The sequence below is a fragment of the Indicator indicator genome, chromosome 14, assembly GCF_027791375.1.
Source record: "Indicator indicator isolate 239-I01 chromosome 14, UM_Iind_1.1, whole genome shotgun sequence".
NCBI lineage: Eukaryota > Metazoa > Chordata > Aves > Piciformes > Indicatoridae > Indicator > Indicator indicator.
Genome location: NC_072023.1, coordinates 6,473,536 through 6,488,461, shown reverse-complemented (window position 1 = coordinate 6,488,461; position 14,926 = coordinate 6,473,536). Strand labels below are relative to the sequence as shown.

The following is a 14,926-nucleotide window of genomic DNA, read 5'->3' as shown; positions in this document are numbered from 1 at the left end:
ATCTTTAAGGTCCCTTCCAACCCACACCATTCTATTAATAAGACCTTAGGATGGTCAGAACTGTAATCGGAAAGGTTGCTTCCCCTCGAGAGTATCTGTATGTTAACAGGTCCGATAATCAAATGTTTTTAAAAGACTAATTGCTAAGTAACCACCTGATGAGACCAGTATATCCCTGTGAAGTTATTGGACAATTTGCTTGCCTTTTTTATTTTTTATTTTTTTCCTTAATTTTTGTTTGTTGTTGCTGGATTTTTGTTTGTCTTCAATACAGTTAAGGATGCACCCCACAAGAAAAAGCAGAAAGAGTCCTTATGGAAAAAAAAACAAATATATTGAACACATACCAATCAAATGGTACAGATATGGGACTGGCTTTGATTTCAAAATTTAAGTAGAAATAAAAAAGATGTAATGCAACAGCTGTTCAATTTCCAAGTCTAAAGAGGCACTGTAAAAAGACATTTCCGCTTTCTCCAGCACACATTCTTGTCTAAATGCTCCCACTGTAATCAACTGCTAGGTTCCCAAACAAAACAAATCACTGGGAACATAACCTTAGAGTAAAAGTTAATATTCATCCACCCACCCTCTTACAAAAAAAAGCAAACAACAACAAAAAAAAGTAACTTTCCCCAAAAGACAACCTTTCAATGCTGCTGTTTTGACCAGAGCAGAATTGGAGAATTTATAAAGGTTCAAAAGCACCCAAGGCAAGTAGTACAATAGAATTTGTTCACTAACTTGTATTGGAAAGGAGATTAAAAACATTGAGATCTGCAACTTGGTACATAAAACTGCTGTCCTGAATAAAGAGAAATCTTTCAGAGAAGTTTTACAACTTGATGGAAGTCCAGGACCCAGCTTTAGGCATCATTAATTGATGGGGTTTAATTCTGACTTGGTTATAACCACTTTTATATACTGTACATCTACCCTAGTTGGATCAGTGTCTGGAACTGCTCACTGGTGTCCCTTTGAACAACTGTAAACTAAACCATAGTATGCAACTCCATAGGAAGCTAGAGATCAGGTGATTATACAGCCAGTTATATCTCCCCTGCTTCACGCTCTTCCGAGCTCCTGGGCTCTTCCGACCGGCCGTTGGCGCTTTCGTAGGAGCGCTTCCTGTCTTTGAAGTCTCGCGGCGACCTCTCTCGGGAGCTTCTATCTTTATCCCGGGATGTTCTGTCACGGTCTCTTGAACGCTCTTTGTCTCGGGAAGACCTTTCCTTTGAGGATCTGAAATGCGAGAGGTCAAGTTATGAGCCTGCAACTATCAAACAGCATTTGGGGGGGTAATTTTCTTCTTTTTCCAATGCAACTTTAGGATTACATGAATAGAGCGTATGAGAAAACATCAGAAATCATTCTGCTCTCCTCCCTCCCCTGCTTCCAATGTCAACAGGCAAATATTGCTAGAGGCAGAATTTAATCCACATTTATTATGGAGCCCAGACTAAGGTCAATGTGTTTCACCAAATCTCTTTTTCAACCTCTGCCTTCAAGCATGCGTTAGCAGAGATTTAATTGGAATTTCTCAGCTGTATTCCGTAGCTTGAGAAGAGGAATGTTTAGCCTCTCTCAGATACATAAATTCCAAACTTTAAAAACAGGTTTAAAAAACCCAGAACTTTGATTTAAAGCCGGGAAAAATGAACTTGCACAATTCTGGAATAAGCCTATTACATTACAAAGACAAACCAAATCTGGAATCTGTGCTACTGGTAGGTTTTGTCAGAAGAATTATCCCCTGCGTGAATCTGCAATGTTGAGGTGATGCTGGTTTGAGACATTTCCCTCTAATACCAGGCATTCCCAAAGCTGTTAAACAACCACCTAGTTTTAAATTAAGTGAGCTATCTGTACCTGGATTAGACATTCTCCTCTCTATTCTCTCACAGAGTGCACCTAAGCCTGTTGTTGAAAATCATCACATTTTTGTTGTAAGAGGTACTGCAATCATAAAACATTCTGAGACACACTTCCACACAAAAATCTAACACCATGCTCTAAAGCTAGCCACTAATTTCTTAGTCAGAAAATCTGGTGTACTGGGTGGTGATGCTGTACCCTCTCCACTTGCAGAGACTTAACTGTCATCACCTCAAAGCTTCAAAACTGAAGTCTGCACAATGCTTCTGAACTAATTGTATATGCTTATAAAGCAATGACACTTCACTTTAATTCCTCAGCTGGAAAGATTCCTTTCCTTACAATGCAGTGTTTTGCATGACTTAACACTTGCAAACACTGAGATCTACAGGCATTACTTCTATTACATGAAGTAGGTCAGGTAAGAAGGGGAGCTACATACCAAGTTAATACTGGAGTTAACACAGCTGTTTCACAACTGTTCTGTGCTGCAAGTCCCCTTTACAAGCAACAATGCCTCCAAATTAGTTAATTGAGGCTAACTCTAGTAATTAATCCTAGAACAGACAGCTAGGACATGATGCCATCCATATGGGGGTTGGACTAGATGACCTTTGGAGGTCCCTTCCAACTCAAACCATTCTATGGTATCTTTGGCTTTTCTTTCAATGCATTTTTGGAACAATGTAAGATGCATTTGCCCAGCCTTTCCATCTCTCTCCAGGCGAGTCTCTAATCAGCTGACAAGAAGGAAGACTGGCTTTAATGAATCATGACAGAGTGATGTCTGAGTTTATACACTCGCTTCAGCAAGCAGTATTGCTACTGGAACACTTAGAATTAAACCACCATTCCTGCCTTTCTCAAGGTGCAACCTTTAGAAACAGAACCTCTACTAGACTTACATTATCTAGAAGACTTGAAAAGCATGACTTCCTGACTAAGATTCTTCAGCAGAAACCAACCATTTCACCAAGTATGCAAGCAGCATCCACACAAGCATGTTTACCAACTATGACTCATGTTGTGATATGTGATATTGGTTCCAAAAGACTATCTGTAGGTACCTGCATTGGGTCTGAGGACACAAAAACAGCCTCAACCCTTAAGCAGCCTTGGACAAAAATCCTAGTGTAGTCTTGGCAATCTGGGAAAATCCTAGAGCAACCAGACCGATCTGGGAAAGCAAGGGAAAAATGCAGCTACAGTCTCAAACCTTCCAAGAGGTAAGATATGTCTGACTAAACGGGCTTGTGCTCACCTCAAGATTTTCAAAAGGAGAAAAAAAAACTTAAAGTGAAGTCTGTACTTCTCTACCACAGCAGAGAACTAGCACAGAAAATCCTGTTGTCAGTCAGGATCCAAAGGATATTTTTAAAAAGAAAAAAAAATCATCTAAATGCTAGGAGTGGGATTTATCTCACTCAGCTTTAAATGTCAGCAGTGTAGACATCTAAGCTAATCAGCCAGATTTCCTTAACAGCAGAAGAAACAGAGACTTTAAGGCATGATTTGTCTTAAAATAGACAAAGTGATGTCAGATGAGTCTGTAATGAGACTCCTAAGATTTATATCACACCTATTCATCTAAAGCAGGTGAAATGAAGCCCTATCCTGTGACTTCAGATACTCTACTTATGCATACAATGTCCATAGGCGAGTGCAGTAGCTCTTGTCACATGAATTCTTCTAAGTGGGCTCAAACATACTGACACAATCATCTCTCAATTTACCCACGTTTAGGTCTGCTTTCGTGACTGATCACATCATTGAGCATGCATCTCAACATCTACCTGCAAAATTCACTTTCTCACTGTAAATCAAGAACAACAAAGCACGTACTTTGTTTCTAATGAGATGAAAAATTATTTGTTACTTGGAAATTACAGCTAGCTGTGAGAAAAAGCAGGACTTGATTTAGACCTGTTCTTGATAAGACATTAATCCAAGCCTGAGCTGATGTAGCATTCCTATTACCTTAGGCACATTGCTGTTACTACCAGATGGGCTTTCATCATCTTAAGAAACATTGCTACCACTGGCAGATACTTTATATACATTCAGTTGTGCCCACAAAGAGTGGAAGTCTGCTCCTTATCTTGAAAGAGATCCCAGCCATTAGAGATTTACATCTATTCACTCGCTCGTGGGGTGACTGATGATACAGATTGAAGAAATCACATCTGTCAGATAAATCTATCCAGGTGCAGTACTTCCTCAGCTATAGCACACTGTAAACATCCCTTTACTTTCGTAATGAAATAACCAAGAGGTGGCAGCTTTTCATTTTATGTGAAAGGCTCTTTAGAAAATACTTTCTGAAGAAGAGTCATATCAGGGCTGGAAGAAAGCACAGGGTTTGCTGCAAACAGGACTCAATGCACATTTGCCTGTGATAATGTTGTAATACAGAGCAAAATGGGAAAATGACTTCCAGGAGGAGCTCCAGTAAGGAATCTAATTGTCTGGTATGCTTGCATGTTGAAGCCATAATGGATACGATGAGAACTGAAAAAAAAAAAACCCAGACACATAACCAGCTTTTACATCAGGATACAGCAGCCTCCAATAACTGTGTTTTATGGTACTTCAAGCAAGCCCAAGCATCACACTGAAGGCTTTAATTTAACATAGAATGATGCAACTCTTTCCACTCAGCAACCACAACTCCAAGCTTCTCTTAAGGCCCTAGAATTAGTGGCACCACAGGCTGCTACTGCTTCAGATTTCAACTATCTGTTGTTTCTGGTGCCACAATGCTCTTCGTGAGTTTGGCAAAAGTGTCACGTTCTCCAGATCTGAACTGAGTTGGTTATTCAAAACTTTCCTGAAGAAGTTACCTTGCTGGACCGTTTCTATTCTTGGCCAAAATTCCTTGGATAACTGAACGGTTTGAGCTTCAGGAAGTTTAAGTAAGGTTTGGGTAAAAATTTTGTATCAGGATGATAAGAAATTCCCTGGACTAGAAAAAAAGTTCTTAGGAGAATAAAGCAGAATACATTTTAGCCTGCAAGATCAGGTTTATTTTGGATTCTAGCATCAATAATGGTATGGTATTCAACAGAAAGACTTGTCCCACCTTCATCCAAAAAGCAGCTCTAATGGCTAGAAAGACACCTCTACAAAGCAGACATGAACTGGCTACAGGTTCTGTAGCTATCTTGGTCCCAGTGCAGCAAGGTCAGAGCTCTAACGATTCTTCAGTCTCTTGCGGACGTGTTTAAATTACCAAGTGGTAACTGTAAACTTAATTTAGTGTGAAAATTGTCATCGTGCAGCTAGGAGAAGCCATTTATTGGTGGGCCACCACTTACCTCTTTTTGGAGCTGCGCTCTCGGCTTCTCTCCCTGGAACTGTGCCTGCTCCTATGGTGGCTGCGGCTCCGGCTGCGGCTGGCCGAGCGAGACCTGTGCCGGTGGCGCTTCTCGCGGGACTTGGAGCGAGTTCTCCTCTTCCGCTCCCGGGAGGCTGACCGAGACCGATGCCTGCGGCGGTCTCGGGACCTAGATCTAAAATCAGAAAGGACTTAAACCAGACACTGCCTTCACCTAGCTACTGATTCAGTGTCCTGAGAATGCTACATGCTCTAGCCATGAGCAAATCTGTATACAGAACAATCTGCAGTGCTCAGAGGTACTGTGTTTTCCTCTCACACACAGAGAGGTGAAAGCCAATCAGAAATCCTACAAACTCCTTTGTGACTAATGCAATTTTAAGTTAATTCATGACTATATATATGGTTACAGCAGAGCCAACTCAAGCTTATGAAAAGAATTAAAAAAAAGAAACCCCCACAAAAAAATCTACTTTGAAGTTTTGTCTTCCTCAGGCAGAGTTGTTGAACTTTGTGATGCAGTGACAGGGATCGTCTCCCAGAATGAGGTGCTAAGAAAACAGGGCTATATCCTTCCCCATAGTGATATAAATAAGAAAATAAAACCACAATGACACTAGTATGGAAAGTTCTAAACACCATAAAAATTATTAAAAAAAAAAAAAAAGAGAGAAAGAAAAAGTCTCTTTGCAGTAATACTGTTAACTGTGTAGGGCAGGAAAAACCCTCCTTTATTATTATATTTATGGGTCATCTGATGAGAGTTAACCTGGTGTTTAGAATTTTGAAAACATGGATTTTCACCCAAGGGTATTAACCATTCAAAACACATGGGTTTTCACTAACCACAAGCTTGTTGAAGAAAGAGCAATTCTTTGTTTTCTAAGTGTTATTTGGGACAAAAAGGTGTATTGTAGTAGCCACAAAATAGATGCACATGTGTAAACTCAGCAGCATGGTGATAAACTCTCTATAAACACAGGGAGTGAGTGTGTAACTGCTTTGTGTGTAAAGATGGACATCTTAAAATAACAGCACCAGAGAAACTTAATTTCAGCTTGTGAAAGGCTGACTTCACCGATGGTGTTCCTTGTCTGCAGATTTACCTACCTTTTGGCATGCTTGCTGTGGGATCTGGACCTGAAATCAACGGAAAATGGTAAATCAACTTCTCTTACACAATCTTATTACAAATAAAAGTATATTTTTAATAATAATAAACAAGACTAGTTGACTTGTTATTGTAGTTCTCATTTTACCAGCAATTATTTAAAAGGTCTTTCATTTGATGTAACATTCTTGTAACATATTTACCAGGAAACACATCCCTTTAACAACTGGTTTGTGTTTGCTGGTTTTCTTTTTCCTGTGTTTGAGCTCACCAGATCACAACCCCCACCTCCAAAAAACTAATCTTTTTTGTATTCCCAGCCCTCCCACAGAAAAAGCTTATAGTTCAAGACCCTTATTTCTTGTCAGACATGTATGATCAGTCTGCAACACAATTCAAAAGCTGACATTGTTAACCTCTGAAGCCAACATGTCAAGAAACTGCAGTTCATATTCCATTCCACTCTGGCTCCACAAGGCCTGGAAGCAACTATTTCACAGAAGAAAAGGAAAATCCTTTTCTCAGTCATTTCCAATAAGGAAAATTTCTAATATCTATAAAGAAGATATCTAACAGATGTCAAAAATTCACGTGTGTAAGCTCACATCTGTCAGGTCTCAAGACAAGGTCTATAGCTGAAAATTATCTTATTTAAAGACCATTTGTTCAAACATGTAGAGACACTTCTGTCTGTAGCTTCTAAAAAGCATTTCCATGTAAACAATTCAAATTTTAAGAGCTGGACAAGAAATTCACTCTGAGTATCTTGTACGTTCCCAAGGAATGCAGACTGTTGTGATTCTTCAGATTTAGGAATGTTTATGAACTACATCTTAGTTTTTCCATTATGGCAATTAAAACAACTCCCTACCTTCTTAGTTTCTCCCTTTCTTCTCTTTCCCTCTCCTCTCTACGTTTCAGACGTTCCTGATTTCGTTTCTCCTGCTTATCAGCCACAATCCTCTAAAAGCAAAGGAAAATATTCATTAAGCTACATTCCAAAAAATTTCAGATGAAGCTGCTATAAAAATAATCTAGGCAGTTAATATTCACTCTTTCCCTACTGTACGTTCCCTTTTGCATATTATTCCCTCTCTCTTCCTCAGTACATATATTCCTTTTTCTCCAAGAAATAAAAGTTATTGCAGAAGAGCTGCAGCAAATAGAGGTGTTACACAAAGACCTGAAACACGTAAAGTTATCTTAACATTTTTCACAAAGGGGAACTCAGAGCAGCAAGTCATGCCTTTAATGTGAGAGTTTCCATGCCAATCCTGTAATCTTTTGGTCACTGGGTAAAGGTAGAAAGGAATGAGAACTGAGTCAATTGTTTCATCAACTCCTTCAGCTAGGCCATGACATAAAGCAATCCTTAAAGGACTTGGTTAGGCTGACACAACCTAGTTTCCAGGCTACTGGTTTCTGTAATGTGAACATGAGACATGTAACTAGAGAGGATGCTTCAGCTGATAGCCCCCAGGTTGAACTCCCTACTACTGGGGACAAGGCACGCTCAGTAGAGGGCCCTCAGATGTGAACTCACAACTGGAGATCTGGCCAAACCCAAGTCTTGCCACCTTCTGGACATGATGCAAGAAATTCAACTCTTTGTAAAGACCTTCTTCTGAGATGTGGAATTGCCCCAGCAGCATCTTGATTAGATCTTTGAGGAGAGCTCTGAGGAAGGAGGGGATAGTTATTGTTTTCTTTTTTTGTTAGTGAAGTATTTGAAAAGATTATTTTACTGATGCTTTGGGCATGTGAAATAATTATCCATGCACTTCCCCCCCCAGATGGTGTAAGTAATCAGTTATTTCAACCCTTTATGTCAAACTATACCTATACTTCTTTGTACAGTATCAGTAATTTAACTACAAGCAAGGTTTCTTGTTGAAGTGACTCTTTGCATAATTTCATGGAGGGATGAGAGAAAGCACACATGATTTATTCTCAGCATCTAAGGTTTATGTTACAGCAGTTCTATTTAGGAGCTGAAATTGTCAATACAGTCAATGCAAAGAGTTGGGCTTTCCAAAGGGTAAGTCACAGTATCCATGCAAGACAGCTGGAATATTATGGAATATAAACCAAGCCAGCAGCAACATAATTGTCTTTATTTGATTTCTACAGTTAAATGCTTAATTGACCCTTGCACTCTGTAATTTGCACATTAAGATTGTAAATGACATCACTGTCCAAATCCATCCTCTTGAATACCAAAAGTCTGGAATATAATTCCAATAAGTCTTTCTTCCAGCACATGATTTCTGGTCACGACAGTGTTGTTTAGGATAATATTCCAACTGGATTTCAAATCTTCAAGCTACAGAGATCATGCAACCCCCCTGCAACTATTATTTCAATAGCTACCCTGTCTTCAAGATAGAAATATTTTTGTATTCTACAGACTTGAGTTAGAACTTATTTACTTCATCTTACTGTCTGTTAAGCTTAAAAGCCTTCAAAAATTACTTTACAAAAAGAATCTTCTTTAGCTGCTAGAGTGAAAGTCACCTCCTAATCTTTGTCTGGATGAAGTTAATGAACTGAGTTTTAGTCTTTAGCCATACAGCAGGCTGTTTGAGCTCCAAGCAGTTCTGGAGATCCTTTTTGAAAACTTTGCTATGTGTCATCATCTTCCTTACATACTGGTTCCAGAAGTGAGCATTTCAACACCAGCTCTATTCACATTTTACCCTAATTAAGTAAAATACGACTCATTTAGGCCTGCTACATGTTCTTGTATTTTCAAGACTCTCATTATTACTTTTAGACAATCAACTGGCTAAAAGTAAAGTTCATCTGGTTATCTACTATAACTGCTAAGTATGTTTTAACATCACTGTCCTTCAAAATACAGTTCTCCATTTTACAAGGAGAATCATAGTCTTTGTTTCCAAGATGCACTCCTCTGAGTATTTTTTAACGTACCTCAGTGCAAAAGAGGTCATCTTACAAATTATCCAGAGAACTGATATTGGAACATTTAGTGTTTCGTAGACTAACAAGATCCCAAATTTTAAGTAATACAAAAAGCCCCCAAAACCCACATACCTCGAAAAAAACCCAAACAATTCCATTAAGGTTTCCTGACAAATAATCAGGCAGGACCACACACATACACACACACAAGAACATGCCGCAACGCAAAGAATGATTTACCCGGAGTTCCTCAAGCTTCTCTCTTATTTCAATAAATCCTAAGTGCAGTTTTCCTCCAAAGTGGTCAGCAAGTCGTCGGTCATTGTCATGAAGACCAAGATAAGCTGAGCACACTTCACAAACCCGTAGCTTCTGCTGCTGAAAGCTGGAGGCAGGCATAGAATTCCTGTACACTTCCTAGAAAAATAAAACAAATTTGCTGTTACTTCTGAATGCACAGAAACAAAGATAACACTTTACCAGAGATACACTACAAATTGCTAACTGAATTCAATGTACATGAGCACACCCTGGAGTTAATTCACACCATTCACAAATCAACTGTCTCATTGAAATAGAAGGCATGTTCCTTAATTTGAAGATTGGATGTATTTATAAGGAGGACATCAGCAACTGGCTCTGCAAATTAAATGGAGTAATTATTAGCTTTACTTAAGATCAAAGTACTTAGAAAGACAACCGTTTTTTAATATGCAAAGGTGACTACGTATTAACACTACAATTACTCTGTTAACACATTACGAAAACATCACACCAGTTTTAATTCTGAACTCAACTTAAACCTGTAGTATTTTCCTAAAAAAGTAGTAGTGTCTTGCAAACAGACAACCAAAACTGCTGGCAACTCCTCTGGCACCATTACAGCAACTGCAGATGTTTGTTTCTGTAAATTTAAGTATCTTGGTGAAATACAATATGGAAAAGCTCTTGGTAAGTTCTGCCATCTGAACATTACAGCAAGGACCATTTCTGACTTGCTTGACACAAGCCACTGACTACCTTTCAACGAAGACAATGGTTTACTTCACTGAAGCTTTGCAGTATGAGCCACACCAGCACACCATGAGGCACAACGGGGTTGCTACACTGAGAGCCACAAGACTGAACGAGCTAAGTCAGTCCAGCACACAGACACAACTGTAGTGTGAACAGATACACCTGGCCAGCACAGTTAAAGCAATAAATGCATCATCAGTGGAAGTAGTACAGGAATTTATTCGAAAGGTAAAAACTTTAACTGTACAAGATGCCACAGAGCAAACTCTTCAGTTTCATATGAAGTGACAGCAGATAAGACACCTTGCATTACACAGATGTCAAACAATTTAGTACTGAACTCTGACCTCTCCCGCTCCACAAGCCTTACACAAGTAACTTACTTCTGCTTCTCTCTTCTTTACCCGAGCCTTCTCCACTTCATCCATTACTTTTTGAGATTCTTCCACATTCCCATCAGCTCCAAGTTGTTCTACTTTGGCCAGCAGTTTCCCAATTTCTTCATTCAATTCATGAACTCTTTCAGCCTTGAAGGACAAGGAAAGGTTCAACATAGGAAATGCTTTTAATGATGAAAAACAATCTGAACTACCACACTGAGTAAGATGAAAAATCAGTATAATGCAATTAACAGAAACATACAGAGATAACTGCTCCAGGCAAAAGTGAAACAGAATTTGCCCCATGTGAAAACACAAAGAAAGGCTGACTTATCAAGTCCTATGTACCAACACCAGAGCAGGATTTTATCAAGAAAATTCCAAGTAATTCACACTGTTGTCTATCCCACACAGTCTTGTAAAATTACTATTTGTCCAATCATCCCCCCTAGCATGAGCAGATGTATAAAAAATTAAGTTGTTTGTTTTTTTTTCAATTAGAAGATCTAGAGGAAATCCCGTAAAATTTTGTTCACTTTGTGGATCAAGTTACTAACATTTCTGTTGCATAGTATCACGGAAAGTCATTTCAGGAGTTCAGAAGTATCAGTGAGGTCTCTTCCCTGTGTTCTCTCTGTGGTTTAAAGACAGGTTTTGGGAAAGGAAAATGTCTTGCTTTTCCCCTCCTCAGTATGAATTCTTAAAGTGGATAGTTTGCCAAACCCTTAAGTTGACTCCTTAGAAAACCAGACCTTCAAAGGTACTTCAGTAACTACTTTTACGTGCTTACTTTAGCTGCAACTTCAGCACTGATCTCTTCTTGGGTTTCTGCTAGTCTTTTCTTAGCCACTTCTGTTCTCCTGTCACAGTCTGCGATAAATGACTGCAGGTGGTCCATTGCCTAAAACATCAATAAGAACACTGATCAATCCTGTCAAGAACATGAGTATTTCATTAGCCTTAACACCATCCAGGTTAAGACTTAACTTTTGTTTTTATTAGTGAAACTTCTGTAAAACAAGAATCTAGCACTTTATGGTGACTCATCACATATTAATATGCATTTCAAAAATCATATTCTACACATTATCATAGTTATTTGTAGAAATTGGGAAGTGATTCTATTTTAAGTCTCCCCTAAGAAGCAAACATTTCTGACATGCATTAAAATTCTTCAAAGTATACTCAGGTTCACCTCACCCAGCTAATTCATTTGGTAGTGTAACTTTTTTTCACTAGGGTTTTCATCTGTTAAGTCTATTAACATCATCCCTCCAAACAACACCAAAAAAGCCTGCAAACTAAAGGCCTAGGCAGGAGTTCAAAACTGTATTACTCAAAGTACAGCATACTGAGACATAACGTATGATTTGTTATTGCCGATACAAAATTACTTTCTTCAATAAGCATAGAATTTAAGACTCTCTTCAAAACAAGTACAGCCTTAACATTAGCTTGCTATTTGGTAACACTCAGACATCACTTGGGTTTATGGTAATTTGTCCTGTGGAAGGCTGTTACACAGATCTACTTAAAGATGGCTACCTATTCAATTAAACACCTGCATTATGTAACTCAGCCAAGGGTTTCTCTTTCTGTAAAGCTATTTCCCCAAAACTTAACTTTTGATGCTGAGTTTATCCACCTAGTATGCAAATTATGCATACAAAATACATACGTCAAGCTCAAAGAAGAAATCTTGATCTTTGGATGCTATTTCATAGTCTGCCCTTAATGCCAGGTCATGCACCTTCAGACATTCTCCAAGGTCCATTCTCTGAAAAGAGACAGAGGGAAAGTGGTTTAACTTTTCAGAAGTGATACAAGAAATGAAGTTAGCACAATATTCCTTAACAGTCACATTTTCTGAAGCAAATTACCTCCTCTTTGGGAATGAAAGGACAGCTTAATAAAGATGTAAAACAATACCAGATCTTCAATAAACATGCATGACGCAAGAACAGCAGACAGAATAAACAGCTTACCACAATGGCTGTTTGCATTACAAAATATTAACGTCCTGCAAAAACTGAAAACTTGAGGAGTGACATCCTATACTGAATTAGAACAGCTTAGGGGAATCAAGTTCCCTGAAAATAAATGGTCAACTGCTTGACTTAATCTGTTCAAATATGCTCCAGTTATATGCATCACCCAAAACAGCTACAACCATAGCACCATTGTAAGTGCTGCTTAAAAACTGTTGAAGCCTTTCAAGTAAGAAAGCCAAAAATCAAACTGGTGCAAAACACTTTGTAGATGACTGAAGATGAGCTGAATGTTGGACTATGTTCAAGAACTACAAAGAAAAAGTATAGACATTCTTCTTGTAATCTGAAGCTGTTCTGGAAAGGGCAGGAAGCAAGCAGTAACTCAAGAATGCTGGTAGGCTGCACGACTAGTCTTCTACACAACACCCTGAGAAGAGTGTCCAGAAACAGGTAACAAATACTAGTTTAAAATTTAAATTTGCATAGCACACAGCATAAGGAATTCTAATTCAATCTGTTTCTTGAAAGTTTGGTGATTAGACAACATGCACATAGTAAAAAACAAACTAACCTAACTTGCACAAATAGTAACCAAAAAAGACATTAACAAAAAAATAGATTTGTAATAGAAACAAAATTGAACAACACCAAGGCACTGTCTCTGCAAGAGCACAGGCTGAATTATTGCTGATTCTTATTTGTCACTTAAAACTAGCACAGCTTCAGTTAAGCCTGCTCTTGGCACTGCTCACTTTATATTCAGAAAAACTAATCCTTTCGTAACATGGAAAGCACATAATAAAAGTTGAACTCTGATGGAGAAAACTGTTACTGTTGCAGCTTAACAACTCTAGAACCAAGCCTGAAATGATTAATAACCTGTGTCCTCAATTTTGTGAATAAATGACAAGTGTTAACAGAGAAACTGCAACAACAACAAAAACCCTAAATACTTGCATTTAAGTGGAAGTTCAAGCCTCACAAGTAGAGTGAAAAAACAAAAATCTATTGCTTTCACCTTCTCAAATAATCAGCTAGATGTCCCAAAAAAACCACTTAAGTATTTTTATGGAAGTTACTGCTTTATTTCAAATGTTAGAGACAGAAAGCACATTGTTAAAACACAAAATTTTGAACTTGAGAGTTTTTGAAATGCTTTTGAGCCACCATAAATCTGTTTTCTGGAAAACATTTGATTGCAATACAAAACATATGACTTTCTTTAGCATTGCAAAGACCAGCCTTTCCTCTTGCAACTACATAGGACCTCAGCAATTTTGTTAACTGATGAAAATTCACACACAACTTGAAGGTTAAGTTCCACTCATTTATTTCCATGTCATTAGATGTTGACATCGTTTAAACCACAGCACACTTTGTGGATCGTACTTCAGTACTAGAAAAGCAGTATGAAAGAACATTTAAAATTATCTGAAAATCAGACACTTAAAAACCCTCCTAAAACTGTGAAAAGCTTGTCTTTGTGCTAATTCATCATGTGTACTGATAAGGTAATTTAAGGTTAAACTGTATAATTCAAGGCCAATCCCATTTTAAGTGAAGCACTCCAGTTCCACGTGCACATATATGGCTGGTGACATGCTTTAATAGATCTGAACACAATGACAAGAAGCCTAAGAACATTCACTAGTGCATTAGAAAAATTAGAAAAACACTACTTCAATATGCAAATCTACATAGACTCTGAACAAATGCATGAAATAAACTTTCATCACACTCTAAAATCAGAATTTACCTGGAACTATCATGACACAGTTCACGTGTTCTGTGCTTCTATTTGGGTTGGATTTGGCCACAAGACACCACATTTTCTGATTTTTTCTTACTGGAAATCGTAAACCCATAGCCTGGAAGGATGGTTATTATTCGGAGCCAGCATCACTACTGAAAAATTTTCTGTGCTCCCTTTACTACTGTGCTGAGCTACCCCATGGTCAGAAAACTCTGCCTCTGCAGTTGAACACAATGTAGGTATTGGCTGAGTAATACCTGTCTTTGCAAACCAAAAATAGAAGCCATTTTTCAGGAGTGTACTGCTGTCCAAGTCGTCAGGCAGTCACAAAAATCAGATGAGATGACAGTATGTAATAGGCAATGTAATAGTGGGTTTCAGTAGCTAGAATTTCTTACAGTAAGCTACTTCAGAAACTCCTACTCCTGCTATTGGTAACAGCAGAGGCAATTTGGGGGATGAGGGGAGTGTTATGGAGGATGTCTTTTTGTTAGATGTCTCCCATCCAAAGACAGAATTTTGGCTTGCCTTCCCCCTTTGATC

The 14,926-nt window shown here is 38.4% G+C and overlaps 1 protein-coding gene across 3 annotated transcripts in view; it reads right to left on the bottom strand.

The window, feature by feature from the left end:
* Positions 1-232: 232 nt before the first annotated feature.
* The window catches only part of LUC7L2 (LUC7 like 2, pre-mRNA splicing factor), a 30,971-nt gene continuing 16,277 nt past the window's right edge, over positions 233-14,926 (bottom strand). Inside the window, exons 3-11 of one of the 3 annotated variants that reach the window (XM_054386384.1) lie at positions 12,318-12,416; positions 11,430-11,540; positions 10,643-10,786; positions 9,483-9,659; positions 7,192-7,283; positions 6,320-6,349; positions 5,190-5,384; positions 1,208-1,242; positions 233-1,171 (exon numbers count right to left, since the gene is read on the bottom strand). In XM_054386384.1, the coding sequence (XP_054242359.1) occupies positions 1,050-1,171; positions 1,208-1,242; positions 5,190-5,384; positions 6,320-6,349; positions 7,192-7,283; positions 9,483-9,659; positions 10,643-10,786; positions 11,430-11,540; positions 12,318-12,416 (1,005 nt within the window). In that variant the 3' untranslated portion in view covers positions 233-1,049. Of the gene's footprint in view, positions 1,243-5,189; positions 5,385-6,319; positions 6,350-7,191; positions 7,284-9,482; positions 9,660-10,642; positions 10,787-11,429; positions 11,541-12,317; positions 12,417-14,926 lie in introns of all 3 variants that reach the window. The other 2 variants (XM_054386382.1, XM_054386383.1) reach the window with 2 other exon arrangements.